Raw genomic sequence first — 18845 nt, 5'->3', positions numbered from 1 at the left:
GGTTCAGACAACGTGCATTCCACATAGGAAGGTTAGCTGCCACGAGTAAGAAAATAAACAGTTCTCCACAGTGGTGGTGGTCATGCAGCAATGGATATAACATTCCTCAGAGAGAATCGCATTTGGATATTAAAGCTTTCTAGCAGAACAGGTAGTTAGAAGCTGGTTAGGTTTTACAACATTTTTAGGCAAACTACTTCTTTTATTTAGTTTTTTAAAGAAACAAGTTAGACGATAACTGGCAGAAGTGATTTACATAGAGATGACCTTACTTTGGATAGGACAATGATTGAGCAGATTTAGCATGATGCTTCAATGTAATAAACATTGCCATACATAATTTTTAAGATTTGAATATGCTACACAGAAAAGTAAGTATTCAGAAAATGCCCAAAGTTATTTGAAAACAATCTCTGAACCACGTACTTGGCTCATATTGCAACACCGCAAGTTACAGAAATGTAATGTTTACTTGCAAAGTTCCATAGAACTGAAATAAAAAAACCCAAACTTTCCCAAATATTCGTACCGTGGTCATGATTTCTACATAAGGTTGTTGCAACTAAACAAACTAGCAGCAAAACACAAGCAATTTATTTTACAGCACCATTTTTTCTGTATTTCCTTCAAAACTCTTAAGTGATTGAAAGATAAAATTTTTATGTAAACTGATGACTTTAAAGAATGTTTCTAAATAAAAAACCACTTCATCTCTTCATGTGTATCAGCTCCATAAAGAATATTCCAAGACATATTTTACATTCAAGTCAGTAACACAGAGTATTATAATAAAACAAATCAGCTTGCAAATACATACAGTACTACAGGCTAAAAATTAAAATCCATTTATCCACCTGCACAACAGTGAAATACATTTTATGATCACATGAAGTTTAGTACCTGAACCAGAAAAAAATTAGTAACTATAAAATCATTTAGCTTTATTTAATAAAATCCTTTGACATTCTTACTGTTCCAAGAAATGCAGAAACAAACATTTCCAGATTTTCTTTCATGCCAAACGGGAACATTTAGCAAAGGTTTTCTTTTTCAATTGCCTGAAGCAAGTTATGGTAAATGTTGGTCATACATTTTGAAAATTATCATGTACTGCGATATACCACTCTTGTCTTTCTGATTACGTTAAACAGTAGCACCATCTACTGGTCCACAGGATCCTTTCAAACTTTAGAAAAAGCCGTGGAGAGTGATCCAGCCAAAATGATGCAAAATGCTACTGAGAGTAACATGTAGTTTTTCAGGCCCTGGATAGCCAAAGGGAGAGAAAAAAAGAGAAATACCACATTGTCGTAATAGGTACCCGTTTCACACACACACACACACAAAAGTAAAATAAAGAACTAGGCTTTCATTTTATGACAAAATTAATAAATCCATTACATGAAATGATACATTTTATACCATTTCATATAATGTTTGTAACATATTTGCTGTTCAAAACAGTTTCACACAAGCAATCTATGATGCTGTATACTTAGTCAAATATTCACAAAATTAATTCAGCAATTTTAAAAAGTATTTTTAAAGGCCTTTGTCTATTTTCAGATTATTTTTAAGCAGTAAGCACTTATGCAGAGACTATTCTAAAATGTATGAAAAGGATGAAAGATTTGGTGAGTCACAAAAATTTGGATAATAAACATGATGATCTTCTAGTGTGGTGCAATATTAATCTGCAGTGGGAGACAGAGAATTTCTAGTTCCTAATCCAAGGATGCCTTATGTATTTTTACACATTCACCAGAAATACTGGGAAAGATGATCTCTAATGGAAGATTAGCTACCTAAGGATCCTGGACAGACAGCTAAGGGAACCTGAGGATTACACTGCTAGCATTCAATGCTTCAAATTCCAGTAGAAAAATAATTTCTGCCATGTATGTTAACATCCAGTATAGTAACTTAAACTGTTCTAGGCAATCACTGCCATATCAGTTCAGGAATCTCTACACTATACTGTAATTAGCAAGGCCAACTAACCTCTGTCTCTTTTTGGTCCTTTGGTGAATCTGATCCTGAAAGCGTAATCTACTTGTCTATGTGATTATTAGGACAATTGCTCATTCCCCTGCCCCCGCTGAAAGAACTGGCTCAAATAAAGACTGTTTGCAGGCTGTGCTTGGCATCCTGCCTCCTGGCCCTGCTACAGACTTCATTTACTCCCACTGCTGTTCATATAGTTATGGAATTCAAATCTTCATTCCTGTAAAAACTGCTCACAGTTCTTTACCTTTCTTGGAAAACTTATTATTGCATGATATGACTTTCAGCTTCATAACGCGATACTTGTAAGGAGGAGAAATCTAAGAGAGAGAGCTGTATACCAAGTCATGCTGTTCCCTAGAGCTAGAGACAAGCAATAGAGACTAGGTAAGAGATCTAGTAAGATTACCTTGATTTCTTTAAATACAAGGACTCCCCACATTGCAGCAACAAGGCCAGGACCCTAAAGAGTAAGATTAATTTGTACATTACAGCGTTTCATTAAAATGTGCCACCTTCTAATTATTGTTCTCAGGGTGGTTGAATTTTGTCTGGATAACAAATTTATTAGGCCTTTCCATTCCATATAATTACAGCACTCATGGCAAAAGCATAAACATCACTGAAATCTTTACAAAGTAAGACACAATAAAATCTTCAAGAAGGGCTAAAGAGGCAAGACTTGTTTTCAGAGAAGGTACAATTTCTTTCTAAATGACATTGTGGAGTCTGCACTGGCTGTTATATGTTCTTTCAGCAGGTGCCAAACGTGCATCACTTTAGTCCAAACTACAGTCCACAATTTTACCACATTTCAGAGGATTATTGAGGTTTATTGGCAGCTATCATGGATATTCCTAACATTTCCTTTATTAGTATGACTACCTAGTTGGACAAAGTTTGATTTTATCACTCAGTATGATGTCAAGAAACAGGAACATAAATGTTTTTCCTGTATAGCAGGCATCTGGACAAAGTAAAGCCAGCCAGATAGACAGGTCAGGAAAACTACTGATTATCTGTGATGTTCTCATACAGATTTCCTAGCTAACAGGAAACAATGACATGCAACGATAACTGCCAGGCACTCCTGGTTATACAGTTTTTCCCCCGTGGGAGCAATGATTTGAATTTTCATGACTGATGAGAAAATATTATCAGAATATGAAGCGAAAATTGGCTCTGTTCATGCTTCCCATTAGAGCTGCTCTCAGAAACACTTGACAGATGTTTGGACAGTGATCTTCCTCTCTCCATCTTCAGTACCACTGATCGCACAGATTCAGGCCAGCAGGAAACAGTGTCTCATGCTGAATGTATTTGTGGGTGCTGTTTCCTAGTGAAATTGCCAACTATTATTTGAGTAACAGCTAAGGTGTTATTTCGCTTTCTACATAATGTACACTGTGAGAGAAATGCATTTTAAAAATGAAACCAGTTGTTAAAGGGATGTGATGAATAGCTCTCTGAAATTCTCTCTAGGATGAAGTAAAGCAGCAATTGCAAACCTGTGGACCAAATAGGCAGTTTCTCATCAGTGCTGTCCTTAAATTTTTCATTTTGTCATTTTATATCCTTGCCCTTCAGGCATACTGATAACTGAGTCTCTAAAGCAGCTTTCCATTAATCCTTCAATTCCTAATTAGAATGATCCCAAGCGTTTTTTTTTTCATTGCATACTGCAGAGTTTATTCTGATTTACTGCATCTTGAAGCAAAGCTTAATCCCTATTAACATTGTTTCATTAGTTTGCTTCCAAACTACAGCTGTTCAGCAAAACTTTGGTTTTGATATTTATGAACTCTCATTTGCCAGAAGTTATCCAACTTTGCAGCACCATCTAGTAGGTTGGCAAGAGAGTAAAGGTAAAGTTTATTTTTACCTAGTGATGGAATTTATGGAGCTCCTGGAAATTAACCATGTTTTAAAGGTACAGTATCACAAATAGGAATAAACCAAACAAAATAGGCCAACTTATTTTTCCCTCATTTGCATAAGACAATTATTTTCAGCAATACGTAATCTGTTCTGTGTGTTCAAGAACTGTAAAAAGAAAAAATGCCTGACTTAAGAAAAATGACTGCTAGAGGATAAAAATCACAAATTAAAACATCCAGAACAAAATGTATTTTCTGGGATGAAAGCATAAAAAGTTTCTTCTTTTAATCAATTCAGTTTACTACTTAATATTGATATAGTTCTGGTTACAGAGCTTTGGCTTTTACATAACCTAAAGACTCACACTTTCAATTCCTCTGGTTTTTATGCTTGCCATTCACCAAGATGGTGGTTGTCACAGTCATGTATGTTCCTAAAATCTAAAGGCTAGCACAGACAAGCAGAAGAAAAAGCAACGTATACTCTTAATTAAAATGCTCTGGACACATCATAATCACCAATGGGGGGGGGGAAGGGGAAACCTTCCTTTTCATTCCAGTCACAGATTTTATTTTTTATATACTTACTGCAGTAATTATTGGAAAGCTGACCACAGCACTGAGATAGTGATTGGCTATGAACCAGCAGCAATTGGCTATTGCCCAAAGCACACCAGAAACAAACCCTAGAAAAAGAAATCCCAATCAAAAACAAGCACAGCAAGGTAGAGACAGCAATTTGTGCAACATTTATATTTATAGCATGATACGGAAATTGTATGTATGTATTTTAGTATATTAACTACTTTAACAAGCTGACTCTGATAATCTAAATCAAAGCTCAAGGATAAAGTCAGCTACTCCAACTGAAGTAGCAAATTAATTAAAGTTTACAATTTTCTGGGAAACATGCTCTCCACTCTGGTAAAGTCAGTTTTTGAAAATCCACCATATGCAATATCATTTTATTCTAATTTCAGATTAGAACAAAAATTATGTTTCCTAACCTTAACTAACCAACCTAATAGGAGTGATCTTTCAAAAGAGACAAAAAGACAAATTAAGAAACTTGAAAGGCGAACTACAATTCCAACACATAGCTTGAACTAATCACTGCAAAACAGTCAGAAGTAGTAACTGAACTTAATTGTTCATTTAAAAAAGTCATACCTGGCAATATGGCTTGGGGATAAACATTAGGTTTATTTTTCCTGACTACACAGTAGATCAAAAAGTAGATGGTACTTGTAAGAAATATTCCACTGAAGTGTGCAAAAACATAATCTAAATCTGAAAGAGAAATTACAAAATTGTATTAGTCTAAAGCATCAGTTATTAATTTTAACAAAATTTGTTTCGCTGACAACATTCGCATAGACAAAACCACATAAGGTGCTATTGCTAACACCTCAAATTCAATTGTGACTGTGATGAATGCAGCTGTCAGTCTGACTGTGGGTGGTCAATTGCACGTGTATTAAACGTAAATTAACTGCTGCGCTAACCCCAGAATTTATCACAAGCTTTTATGCATTTCTGTGAGTTATCTTTGGAACTCTATTAGTCAAACTACTAAAATAATTTATTAAAAACTTGAAAAAATCCTCAGGTGAGGCAACAAAACTGGGGTGGGGATTTTACAAAATTAGATCCTCTCCTGGCCATCTACATTTGCATTCCTGTATACGGCCTTGTTTCTTTTCTGTACATTTAAGGGCAAGACAACTTCACGTACTGCGTAAGCTAAACACAGCACAGTTTTGTCTTTTTTGTTTTTAATCTTGAAGCATGTATCACAATTTTGATCACTGTAATCATTAACAATAACAAATTTTTTATGGACTAGGTATGCGCTGAAGAGAGTACTTCCAATATACTAAAGCAGAAACATTTAGCAAGGTGATCTCTATCCCCTTGGAGTTATAAATTCTCAACAGGAAAGGCAGCTACAGTAACAATAACATCTGTTTTGTGTAGCTGGGGAATATCTAAGTTGCAGTATTCAAGAGAAAATTGTATGTGACATAACATTTTCTTAACAGCAACAGCAATACGTTGCTCTCAAGCTGTTGCTGGTATAACCTGACTATACACTAAATTTTAAGGAAAATGTTTCTGGGCAAATATTGTTTGAAACTGGCAATTAGGTTTTAGTTACATATGTTGTCATATATCTCTTCTGTTCATCAATTAATTATGATCAAGCTTCTCCTCTTCCTTTACTGGTGTACTAATTAGGCAATTGGTACAGCTTGTGCCCTTGTTTACCTCATGTTCCAGGCATATGAACTTTATGTTTTGAGGATGCTGGCTATGTTTCAGAAGGCATTAAATTCTGTGAGTTAAGTATGGTATCCTCAGGGCTGTGTCTCACTGTTCTTTTAATGGTGTAATTCACCTCTGGGAAAGAAGGAGTGCTAGTACTATGATTATGACAACATATAACATAGTGCAGAACTGAAAAGTTGTCATGGTATACTTCCGGGCATATCAAGAATTTGGCTCTAAGCCTTTAGGAAAGCAGGAGACCACAATAAACTGATGAAATAAAGTAGAAGTGACCTATTAGCCTTTACCAAATTGACTTGCTCCTGTGTATATAGTTTCATTTCTTCTTCCATGGTCCTTGATGTAAAGTACTGGTACAAAACTGGAACCGTAGAGTATTCCAGCTACTACAGCCAGGCTACATCCTCTTTAAAAAGGGCAAAGATCAGAGAAAATAGGCTAGCGTTAATTAAGGAAATAGACAATACACTTAAGACAAGTCCAGTATTACAGTTAAAGACTGTATCATTGCAAAATTGCTAGCAACACTATAAAAATAATGTATCTTAGCACATTTTTATTTCCTAGTGTTAAAATGGTTCAACGTCATAACTTAGTTTTCCTACACTTTGTGGCCAAGTAACATGGACAATTCCTGCCCAAAGAGCCTGCAGTCTAGATTAATGAGAAATAAACTAACTAAGATTTCCTAAAAGCAGAGCTAGGAAAAAAACAACAAAAAATACAGTTAAAATGCTCCCACTGTCAGTTTCACTGCTGCAGTCTATATAATCTTTGTAACCACTCCCAGGTTCACCCTCTGCCTCCAGACCCTTGTGTTCTTGGCTGTCTCCACTCCCCACACCAGCCCCTTGCTACCTGTTCCTGCTGCCACACCGGAGCACTTCTGCTGCCTCCTTACCATACTGCCCTGCCTTCTCCAGATGTATTCACTTGGAAACCACACCTGAAAGCATGTTATTAGCATAGGCTCCTTCCATACTGGAGTGCTAATCAACCAGGTCATAAAAAACAGCTCTGTAATTACTTAGTTGCTATTATTATTTACATTGCAAATGTTGTACTTTTGTAGTAGTAACTAATGCTTACTTGATAAGGTAAAGCACACTCAACAATTCGAAAGAAAAAAATCTAACAGATGCAGCTGTATATAGATACACACCCTAGAGTAGTACTTTAAAAACTGTTAGCGCATGACTGTGCTAGGAAAACCACAGGACAGAAGTTCTGCTCTTCCTCTGTGTTCAACTACTTACTTTGGCTACTTGGCCTGCACCAGTAAAAGAACTGTTAATAACTTACATGAGTCTTTTTTTTGCTGGAGAAAGTCTGTTCACCCATGAGTCATCAGAGGTATCTTCAGAAACATTAATAGACTGCAAAAACCCAAGAGTTTTCACTCTTTATTATCAAACATTGTATTAAACAGAACAGTAAATAAAATTAAAATGAAAGGAGAAACAATAGGAATTTACAGAAATACTCTGAAGAAAGGAGAAACATATTTTTTTTTTTTAATAACAAAATAATAATTGGATCTACCTACCTCAAAGTTTATAAGTATGAGTTTGGATATAGATTTTGGGTTTACTACATAACAGAACACTCACTAGCATTTTTTTTTAAAATCTGCATGCAGGTAGATCTAACTTTCAAAACTCATCCTTCCTTAAATTTGGTGAAAGATTTAATCTATAGATTTTATTTATGATGTGTTTTTGCCCTGTGTTGATAGCTCTAGGGTTGCTGTTAGAATATTAGGGCTATTTGCAAACAGGGAAATGAACACTCCTATCTGCAGCATGAAGAAATTGTGACATCCCTTTAATCTAATCCTGCAGATAGACTGTCTTCTGTGATTTGCTCTGATAGACTGGAACCTCTAATGAGCATTAAGCACAGCTAGAAAACTGAGGGGCTCTCTGTTCAGGTAGGAATCGAGTTTTGATGCATCACTGACCTGCAAGAGTAAGGTACAATGGTAGTAGGAACCTACTGTTCCCCTGCTTTTGTTGGATACTTTGGGCTCCCAAAGGAGTGACAGCTAATCTGGCACCCCTCCGTGGCCTCCAACCTGTGCTACAGCCGATCCTGAGAATCAGCGACTCTTGACAGTCTTCTGGCTCTGCAATGTGGCAAAAATCTGGTGGGTAAGAGTTATACACCCTTTTCCCTTCCATCTAAGCACCCTCCTAGTTTTATAGTTAAGCTTTAATTAAAATTACTTCCTCTTCTCAGATAGGAAAGTAATACACTCTGTCTTTTATATAACCTGTCACAATGAAAAAGGACTTCTAAGCCATTTAAAGCTGACAATAGAGAAAGAACACTTGGGAAAACCTTTTCTGTTTCTCACATTCAACTGGATATACAAGATCCACAAATTAAATACAATCAATGCATATTTATGTATTTTATGTAGTCTACCACAAATCTTAGCAAATTTGGTTAACATTAAGCAATTTTTTTGGTTTTAAATGGATAGGTACTTTAACTGCTGTAAAGTAACAACTGTAGAGTACTTACACTTTCTCTCAGTAAAGGTGTACTTTCTAATGAAGCTGAAGAACTCTGGACTTCAGTTTTTATAAAAAGAAATATGACAGCACTCAGAAGAGAAAAATACACCAATAAATACCATGTCAGCTCATAAGGACATAACATTTAGCGTCCAGAGACGAAAGTTTTATTTGGAGGCACATTATTTTCATTATTGCTCTGGAGTCACTTCAATATATTTTAAAAATGCAATTGGTTTTAACAGTCTCATCAAAGAACCTAAGTAAGGAAATAAATTAATCTTTGGATCACTTTATAGATCTCTCTTCTAAGTAATGAGATTGAAAAGTCTCCTTTTTACAGTGTGTAGTTACAACCACATGCTAACAACAGTTGCTTTAGTTAACAGTGCCCTTTCGTACTAAACCACACATACAATGGAATATCTGCATGAAAATTCTATATGTAACAACTTAAACCTGCACAGAATTGGCTCTGTGCTCAAGGAAAATGTTAGTTTTCAGTCTTCTATCATATGCGAGTAAGGGAATACTGCTCCTACAGGGCCTCGTGCATGTGGAAGAAGAAGGGGTATTGCTCAGTGGTGCTCCAGTGCACTAAGTGAATAAAATGAAGAAGAAAGGGTAACGTTACTACTTGTGCCCCCAGATCCAGCAAATCACATAAATACCAGAATGGGCAGGATCTGGTCTTTATTTTTATGCAAGATATTTTAATGATTTAGGAATTCCTTCTCATAGCTGTAAACAGAATGCCTCCATTTGAAGAGTGATTCATCTGCTGAAGGAATAAGGATAGAGATAAAAGGATGTCAGCTTCCTCCAGAGGGACTAGGCAAACATGCACAGGTTCCACACAGGAGGCTGACATTAAATATACACTTCTCAGCTCTGCAGAGCAACATACACAGGCTTTGTGCAGCTTGCCAGGAAAACATGTTTGGTCAGGATCTTTCTCCCTGTTGATCACTCCTCCATGATATCTCAAAAACAGGCAGGAAGCAGATGGTGAGCTGAATGGATTTCAGGCAGGAATAGCAGTACTGCTAGTATTTTATGAGTACCTCACAAAATCACATGCTACATGTAATGGCAATGGGTAAAAAGCTGCAGAATCTCAGGAAAGAGGAAGATCTGGGGCAAAATTAATGAATCTAAGAGCAGCTGTCTCCTAGCAATCAAGAATTGTTCTATCATCTGCATGGTCGTAACACCCTTCTTTCCTAAAGGCATTATGTGCATCTGCCGTTTAACATGCTTATGGCAAACCTACCACCCCGGGGATTTAGGGCCACTATTACGTTCCTAGAAAGACCTTCCTGGCCACCCAGTTTTAAAGCAAGAACTCTGTTACATAGCAAAGACTCTCTTTCCTCTGTTTGGACCAAAATGTGCACTTACACAAATAATACACAAAAACTAAGAGTAGAAGTCCTTCTGAAGATCCCAAAGGAAGACACTGGGAGCTGTTAAGTGTTGCTTAGGAGTCAGAAGACAGGGAGCTATTAAGGACAAGAGATAATGCAAAGCTTCTGGCTTTTTGTGGACTCTGACAGATCTGGGAAGGGGTGCTGTGGCATATTCTACAGTTAAGAGGAAGGATTGTATCTCTGACTGAGTGAGGTCAGATCAGAAATCTCACAGAGGTTTTCTCACCAAGATTCTTCTAGTCAGTTTTTCCTCTCACAAAATTTGGGGAAAATGAACCATTTGAATAACCTAGCTAGGGAGACAATCAGTGCATCACTGCTTTGCCTTGAACATGCCTACCAGCATAACAATGTAGTTCTGTGTTTATGAATAACATTTCACCACTGTACTGGCTATCATGTGTGTTTCTATTTTGAAATACAACACTCACCAGCTAGGTATGGATAGCTCATGAATTCTGCAGTATATCAATTTGCAAAAACTACTTCAATACATTTGTCCTCTAGTTAAATTGTCCCTGTGCCTACTAAATATATATTTTACATCACAGAAATTTAAATTTTTACCTTAATAGTGAAAGTCCAGCTCCAATGTAATTTAGGATTGGTCTTGACACCTCTTCTGGGTCAATTCCAAACCAACCAAACCTGGAATATTTAACCAGTTTCACTTAGTTGCACTGACTGCATACAAATAGTTAAATTATAACCCAGCCTTGGAAATCTTTACTCATGGAAATAATTCTGCTTAAGTGTATGTTTGTAATATTGGATTGGTGCAAGTTGGCTTGCAAAAAGCTATGTCTACTTTACAAAACTAATCTTTAATTTTTTTTTTAATCTGGGTATTTAAAAATTGAAGTTAATTTAAATTATTTTATCAGCCCATGCTGTAGAAGAAAAAATACAAAGACCGTACTAGTTTTACATTAACAAATACAGTATTTATTCACTCAATTATTTTAATGAACATCACTGGGCATTCTTCTTCCTATTGAGGCAGAGGAAATGCAAAAAGATAAAATAACCCAAGTACTTTTCACTGAGAGGGAAAAAGATCTTAAATATATGATAAATCCTCTTTATTGGTGACAGTGGTTTCACAGCAGTTATTAATGAAGAATAGGCAACATTAATTATGTATGATTTAAGACTTAAACATACTCACCTTGAACTTGCCCAACCTGTCAACAAATTAAAAGAAGCCCATATCAAAAGACCAAGAGCTAAGCCAATAGTTTTAACAATAGGGACAACTGAAACATTGCCTGAAATACAAAAAACAAAATTAAAATTGGTTAAAAACTAGACTGTGATCTTGTATATTTTTGTTTTAGAGTCTGTTGACTGTTCAGAAGGCAAAGAAATTTAGGCAACTACAAAGTGGCAGGAAATAGTGTTTTTTAAAAATAAATACATTAAACACAGACTTTTCCTCAACACCATTTTTAAAGATATTTTTGGTGTGAATTTGCTGCTTATAAAATAAGCATAACAAAATAATATTTGCTATAAAGGTGCAGCTCCATTAATACTGAGACTTTAAAAAGCCAAATAACTACCAAATAACTACTACCTTAAATATGGAAAAGTTTTTATCACTTTTTTTTTTTTATGAAGACTTAGGATTACTTTGTGTTTCAAGAAATAGAATCTCTTTATCCTTACCTGTAGCCCACAAAAAACCCCCAACCATAGCAAGAGGCCAAAACCGTGGGCAATTCTGTATTAAATTGACCACCAAAGAAACTATCCATATGGAGGCACAGAGAATCCATTGGAAGAACATGCCTACAGAAAAATCAATTGCACACAATTGAGAACCTGTAGAACACTGCATGTGTGAATCTCTTAACATACTATGTTTTAGATAAAATAGTACAGAAAAAAATGAAAGGTGCCCATCTCCGTTGTGAATGTCATGGAACCATGTTACAATATATTCAAAAGATGTATTTTAGGGCGGGGTGTTATAATTCTGTCAACCTTTTCCTTACCATGCATTCTTTACACACAACTGCAAAAGACACTTTGTTGAACGAGGTTTACACAAACCCTGATTCTCAAACACATGAAGATTTTGACAGGTTTCTGACAAAGAGTTCAGTTACTGCAAAGTTCTGCCACCACCCTAGTAGCAGCTAACACAGATGACTGCACAGGACAAAACTCCTTCAAAGCTCAGGCTGTGACAGTATTTCTAACTCTAGCTATGTGGATTAATCCACACACGCTCTGCGGATTAAGGCTGTGACGGTATTTCTAACTCTAGCTATAGAAACGCTCATATTTGCTGGCAAAATATTATTCCTATTAGCAAAAATACCAAACCCAAGAAAAGAATATAAATAAGTTTACCATCACCAGTATCAAATTTCTTAACAGGCACAAAGTTTGTCCCAAATAGAAGGACAGCTACTGTGGAAGAGGTAAAGCCAATAGCTAGATCTGTTCCATTGCTGATGTTCAAGGTACTGTAAGCTTTCCCGATGCTCATCTTTGTTCTGCAGGTAGGTGCCTCTTTTGTGGAGTTGTTTTGCTGTGGGTCCTGACAGACTCTGAAATCAGAGAATGGAATTAAACATGTGGAATATTAAATAATACCAACCTAGCTCAGAAATCTGAAACTTAAAGGACCCTACCTATCAATCTCTCAAAAGCTGGAAAGAACTGCAAAGTGTACTGTAGAATCCCATGAAAAGCTGCCATAAAACAGGAATAGACTTAAGAACAGATGTACCAAAAAAAACCCCAAAACACTATTGTGTGTTTCATAATCAGCTTCAAAGAAAACCATGTCTGAAAACATACAGCAATGTGAATGTAGAGATGCACTCTAAGTTTGTGAGGCCTATGGGAAGCCCTGACACTTTAGGGAGATGCTCTATCAGAATATTCCTTACTCCTGTAGCCAAATTAGGGTCACACTGGGGTGTGTAAAAAGCAGGGGTTAGACAAAATCTTAATTAGCAGAAGACGCTATAGCAATGCGCAGCCCCACTGCCTGGAAGTCAGCAACAGGCATAGAGATTCTATAGATGACACAGTGGGATCAATATAGGATCATAAGGGAACCATAGGGATTGCTCTAGCTGATACAAAACGTGAATAAAGGGTTGGGTTTTTTTCTGTGGGGAACAAAAGAAGAAGCTGCCTCTAAAGTTTCTTCATTCATTCCACAGAACTGTAATAAGAAAGGCAAAGATGTTTTTTTAAATTGCATAATACCTTTTTTTTTTTAGTGGAAGATTCGTCTGGAGGTTACACTCAACAGAAGTACCATATATATACTTTTAATATGGATTATGACTTTGACAGAAAAGGTGGGTCTGAGGACAATGATAACATGATCTTTGCATATGTAATCTTAACACCACACTTAAAAGACTACATGTAAGAAAAGCGTCTGGAAATTTAACTTCAAATGGCAACAAGATACTTAATATGCTGTCAGTATAAAGGGGCATATTTTTTAAGAGATATGCATGCAATCCTGTTCTCAAAGTAATGCTACTGACACTGTATCAAATGACATCCTAATACAGTTTGACATTCACTAGTGTAAGTGGACTAGCTACTGCCTGGAGGAAAAATGCTGAAATAGGATGGTAGAAATTTTGTCAAGTCTTGTAAGGGGTGCTGTGACTACACTCCCCACAAAAGGAAGAGCTGAGCTGCTGCACATTCTTTCATCTTATTTCACCCTCCAGTCTTACCTTCTCTGGAGTCCTTATGACAGAGAACAGCATCTGCTGAGGTTGTGCTTTTATCTACAGCTTCAGCAGAGCCATCAGTGTTGGCTGAAATTAATTATTTGCATTAGCAGGTGAAAAGTTCAACCCTACAACTAATATAACCATTAAATTTCTGTAATTTTTCCCCTTGAAAGATGTCAGCCTATTTTTAACTTGAGTACATAGCAAAAACACAGATGACATTTAAAAGACACATCATGAAAAGTACAATGGCACAGGTATTCCATTTATCTTATTATCTTTTTCTCCTTCATTCTTTGCCTTTCTTGCCTACTTAGAGGATAAGCTTCTCCAGGAAGTTTTCACTGTATTTAAGACTTTTCTGTAAAGTATGTTTTACCTGGGACCTGTCGACACTGAGCAGTGAAAATAATAATGCTGAGACTCCTTCAAAGACTGACTTCACTGGCTAAGAAACGCTGTGACACTACAAAAATGGATTAAGATAAATAAAGGCTTACATCAGTTATCTTCATTCCATCAAACTTGACTGAGTGAATAAATTTAATTCTTCAGTGGACAAGTAAGGCACAAGAGCTGGGTTTTGCACAGGAAGAATTGCACGCTGTTAAGGACATAGTAATACAGCTGATTACATGGCACCTCTATGACTGCAGGAGTCAGTACTTTAGCCTTTAAACAAGTTACTATGCAGGTGAAATACTAAGAACGCTTAAAATTTAAAGTGGTTTATCAGCCTGTTTGATTTTGTTCATGTACAGGGAAATGTTACTTTTAAAATATTTCAGTTTATCTAGTAAGAAAAAATCTGCGTGCTGCAGGGCAACATACTTCTTTGCTGGCTTTTTATCTTCTAAAAATCTCTGTATTGTGCATATTTCTGTTGTACAACTGGAGAACCAGAATCACAACGCCAAAAATGGAAAGGAAACACAACTTCCAATTAACCAAGGAAGAGCATACTTCATTCAGACTGTTTAATACTCTGTAACTTTTCAAGGTTTTGGGACACTTAGTCCCCAAATTTGGCTAAATTTCAGGCCCAACTTTCAACTCCATTTTAACGCCTTCAAGAGAAAGCTCAACCAGACAAGGCCTGGAGCTACCTGCTCTAATGTTGACAATGCACTGTTTTAAGCAGGGAGTTGAACTAGACGACCTCCAGAGGTCACTTCCAAGCTAAATTGTCCTATGATTGTACGATCCACCATCAAGAGCAAATAATGAACTGGCACACATCATTATGTTGACTATACTTTTTTGCACATAGTTTGCACTTCAGAGTTCACTAAAAGCCTCTTCTCTACAATTCTAGGTATTGCCAGATGGACTTGCAGCATACATGCCTCCAAAGGTTTATAGCTACCGGATGCCAAACGAGAAGCACTTGCTGCAGCTGCTGAGACATTAGACAGTAATGGTTGTATCTGAAACTGAAGCATAGACAACTGAAAGTGTTGCTGTTATTGAAGGTTTTTTTTTTTTTTTTTTTTTTCACTAAGTAGCCCTTACTGAAGGGCATGTCGGGCTTCCCAAGCTGCAGAGGGATTCTAATGGAATGTTGTTGGCACACATTGCCCTTATGCTACTAACTTCACTGGTTTACTTCACTAGAAGTTTGTGATCTGTATTTTCACTGTTTCCTCAGAAACATGCCACCATTTTCTTCCTTTGCACAGAGACACAACCAATTATGATGCTCATTTAATGCAAAAGCAACACATCTCTGCAGACAGGCATGAAACCAAGAAGCCTGTCCTTCTTCCATCTCAAAATGGATCCATGTTGCAGCCAAGATCAGAAAGAAACTGCCTGTGCTAATTGAACAGGTATTTTTAGAGGCTGCAAGTCACATTGTTTATTTGCATGTTTCTCCTATCATCTATTTGCCATTAAAGGCGGATACTTTCATCCTTATTTTAGGAGTTGGCTCGGAGTAGGATCCCCAGGTGATACTACGACCCCTGACTCACTGCCAGAGAAACGTTTCTTTGCTCCCCTAAGACAAACACCTTTGAAAGACGTTCTTCAGGCAGTATTTTCAGTAAGCTGCACCACCCAACAAGGGAAAACACGCAGCTGAGCTCTCGACAGAAGCGGATGTGGCTACTCCTATGAAGGCCAACACGCCCGGGCTTCCGCAGGGCAGGCCCAGCAAGACACGGCCCGCAGACGGGACAAGCCCAGCCCTCGGCCAAGGCCGCCGCTGAAGGAAGCGCCAGCTGGCTGAGGAGCCAAGGACTCAGCAACGCACCCCGAGAGGAAACCTAAGAACCCCCTCTCCTGCCGGACACCTTCCTTTCCCCAGCGCCCTGTTCCCGGCTGACCGCCGCGGCGTGCTTTACGGCGCTCCTCTACCGCAGCCGGCAGAGGCGGGAGGCGGCCGGGGATGGGCCCACACCGGCTTATCCCTTTCCTAGGCCCTCCGTGCGGCCTCAGCCCCCACCGCCGCTGCCCGCGCCCCTCCGCGCCAGCCCCCGCCGCGCTACCGCCGCGCTCACGCACATGCCTCGCCCGCCGCTCCGACCTCCCGCCCGGGCCTACGCCGCCCGCTGCGCCGCCCCTCGCCTCGGCCTGTCCCTCCCCATCCGCTGCCCCAGCCGGCGGGCGAGGCAGGCAGGCTTGCGTACTCCTCTCGACCGCCTTGGCCCCAAAGCTGGCGACCGCAGCGGAGGCTGCCCGGGGTGCGGAGCGGCGCTGTCCGAGCGGCAGCGGCCCAGCGGGGCGGGAGGGGCTCTCCTGCAGTGCCGGCTGTCGGCCTGAAACGCTAAGAGAAGGCTTAAATTCAGGCACTCCCGGAGTGATAAAAGCGCCTTTGCCCCTCCCCGGTCTTAAACGGCAGCTGATGAGACTTACTTATTTTTTTAGTGGAAGCGCACCTGTGTATTTCATAGGCTGTCGCTGTTACCACACTACCCATGGAATAAAAGGCGCCCTGGGTTTGGCAGGGCCACAGGCACAGTTTGAAGATAGGACTGCTACCCGAGGGGAAAGGGTGCCCTCCTAGCACTCCTCTCCTACTCCTGAGGCCTCTCTATGCACAAAAAATACCACCTTTTGCTCTGGGAAGCCCCCGCATTGTTCAACAACCAAATCTGAAGCGGGGGGGGGGGGGGGGGGAAATCTTTTTCACAATGTGGAGAAGAGATTTTTACAGATTTCCCTGTAAGGATTTGACCCAGACCAGTTAAAGCGCAGACTGTTAGTCAGCACGTTTAGTCACGAAGCAAACATTTCTCTCTGTCCTCTTGGAGTACAGTTTCCAGATGGCAGCCCAAACTGATCTCCTGACAAACACAGCACAAACCTTCTAAAGTAATGCTTTGTATTAATCAAATCAAATCTGCGTTATCCATAATAAAGACATGTAGATTTTTCTCTGGAGAATAAGTTCCCAGGCCCATGGACTCGGTAAAGCTAGGAGTGGACCATTTATCAAACATTTTAACATAACTGTCTGTCCATGTGACATTTAGATAGATGAACTGTAGAACGTCTCTATGGAAACAGTTTAGCTGTAGTGCATCCAAGAGCAACAACGTCCTGTGCAATAATCACAAATGTAGACTGGAAAAAAAAAAAGGTACTTTTTATTCTAAGGGCAATACAAGTCTACATGTTACATTATTAAGAAAAAAAGAAAATGTTAAGAAAAGTATTAATCTTTTACATTGAACAGCCTGCACATAGAAAGCAAGAGCATGCACAATAAGGAGCCTAGCCTGAAACTACATCCTTTCAAGTGTCCAGGGATAAAGAGGGGTATTGAGTCTTGGCTTCAAAAAGAATCTTGATATTGAACAACATGTTTTCCAAAAGTCCTACACCTGGTTTCATTTGGAAGAATGGATCTCAGGGGAGTCATCAGCAATCACTTCTGATTGCTGTCTCTACCCCACTTGAACCAATACTCACCTATTCCTCACTGTTTCATCTACTTCTCACTATTTATTCAAACCATGCTGGTTTTGGAGCATTGTTTTTCTCATCAACACAACGGTTGAAATGACACCGATGGTACAAATGAAACACCTCGAATATGGACAGATTCTGATTCATTAATTTGTGCTGTTTGGTTTCACTGAAATCCTAGGTTGTTGGAGATGAAAAGTATATGGGAAAGGAAGTCCATGAATGCACAATATTTACTAAAATGGAAAATGGCAACATTCGCATTTCAAATTTCAGAGCCTTCTACAAATATAACAAGTGTCCACTTAAAGAGCGTCTTTTGTTGCAAAATGCTCTACAAACCAGCACAGACGGTATTTTGTTCTTTGCTGAATCACAGCAACTTCTGCAGTCATAGCTACAATGGGGAGAACCAAACTGAGACATCTTGGAAAACTATGAAAATAAGCATCTTTAAATCCCACATCTCTTAACACTGAAATGACTGAGTGGAGCAAGAAGGAAGGGTTAGATGAAGAAATAGGAGATGTATTGGTTTAAAAATACAAACTGGAGAACTTGCAGAGAAACATACTAGCTGCTAGGTACCTTTTTGTAATGATAATAATATTGTAGCACTCTTGTTACTAATAGTTTTCTCTGTTTTTCTTTAATTCTCCAGCTGTAGTATTCACTATCCCAAAAGGCTGTCCTTAGGCTAAATTAAAAAAGGAAGATTAACCTACAAAAGAAGTTGTAAAAAAGGAGTATGAATAATAATTCAGATGAGAAGGAAGAATCTGTACTTGGTAGGATTAAGAAGGATGCGAAGGTGAGAGGCTACAGGAGATTGCATAGGGGGGGATGAGTTATGTGTAAACCCTGTGAACAGGAAGTTTTGAGAACTTTCCGGTGCATTAGTGAATTTTTGTTATTTCCTGAAAAATGGGTTCCTATCATCTTCCCATCTTCAGAGATTTGAAAATGGAGCAGAGCACTGAAGTAACTGGATGGAGCTCTTTGAGGTTGCAAGCACGAGTCAAGATGCAGGAGCTTGTGACTGGTGGTCATTGGCTCAGTCCACCCCTCCCCTGCAGAGGGATGCTGCTGCTCAGGGAT

At 38.5% G+C, this 18845-nt stretch overlaps 1 protein-coding gene across 5 annotated transcripts; it reads right to left on the bottom strand.

Annotated features, from left to right (window-relative positions):
* Positions 1 to 714: 714 nt before the first annotated feature.
* TMEM144 (transmembrane protein 144) lies at positions 715 to 16461 on the bottom strand. 5 transcript variants are annotated; one of them, XM_075751779.1, is made up of 14 exons: positions 16341 to 16461; positions 14336 to 14439; positions 13836 to 13919; positions 12478 to 12677; positions 11788 to 11910; positions 11288 to 11387; positions 10687 to 10767; positions 8697 to 8778; positions 7473 to 7546; positions 6458 to 6576; positions 5052 to 5171; positions 4470 to 4567; positions 2414 to 2467; positions 715 to 1265 (listed from the first exon to the last, which is right to left on the bottom strand). In XM_075751779.1, the coding sequence occupies exons 4-14, from the start codon at positions 12614 to 12616 to the stop codon at positions 1182 to 1184; spliced, it is 1074 nt and encodes a 357-aa protein (XP_075607894.1). In that variant the 5' UTR covers positions 12617 to 12677; positions 13836 to 13919; positions 14336 to 14439; positions 16341 to 16461; the 3' UTR covers positions 715 to 1181. The 5 variants fall into 5 exon arrangements, with proteins under 5 accessions (XP_075607894.1, XP_075607895.1, XP_075607893.1 ...); XM_075751780.1 differs by lacking the exon at positions 14336 to 14439 and adding an exon at positions 14215 to 14301 and having other exon boundaries at positions 16130 to 16351; XM_075751778.1 differs by lacking the exon at positions 14336 to 14439 and having other exon boundaries at positions 16341 to 16420.
* Between the last annotated feature and the right edge of the window lie 2384 nt (positions 16462 to 18845).

Source organism: Balearica regulorum, chromosome 4 (assembly GCF_011004875.1).
Source record: "Balearica regulorum gibbericeps isolate bBalReg1 chromosome 4, bBalReg1.pri, whole genome shotgun sequence".
NCBI classification, from domain to species: Eukaryota; Metazoa; Chordata; class Aves; order Gruiformes; family Gruidae; genus Balearica; species Balearica regulorum.
This window is presented reverse-complemented; position numbering and strand designations above follow the sequence as displayed.

Bases quoted from the DNA above. Each gene is read 5' to 3' on its own strand.
- TMEM144 (XM_075751779.1), bottom strand. From the start codon at position 12,616: ATGAGCATCGGGAAAGCTTACAGTACCTTGAACATCAGCAATGGAACA. The intron at 10,768-11,287 runs GTGAGTATGTTT...TAAATATTCCAG, and splicing joins ACAGGTTGGGCAAGTTCAAG to GTTTGGTTGGTTTGGAATTG. The intron at 4,568-5,051 runs GTATGACTTTTT...TTCTTTTTCTAG, and splicing joins TCCCCAAGCCATATTGCCAG to GGTTTGTTTCTGGTGTGCTT.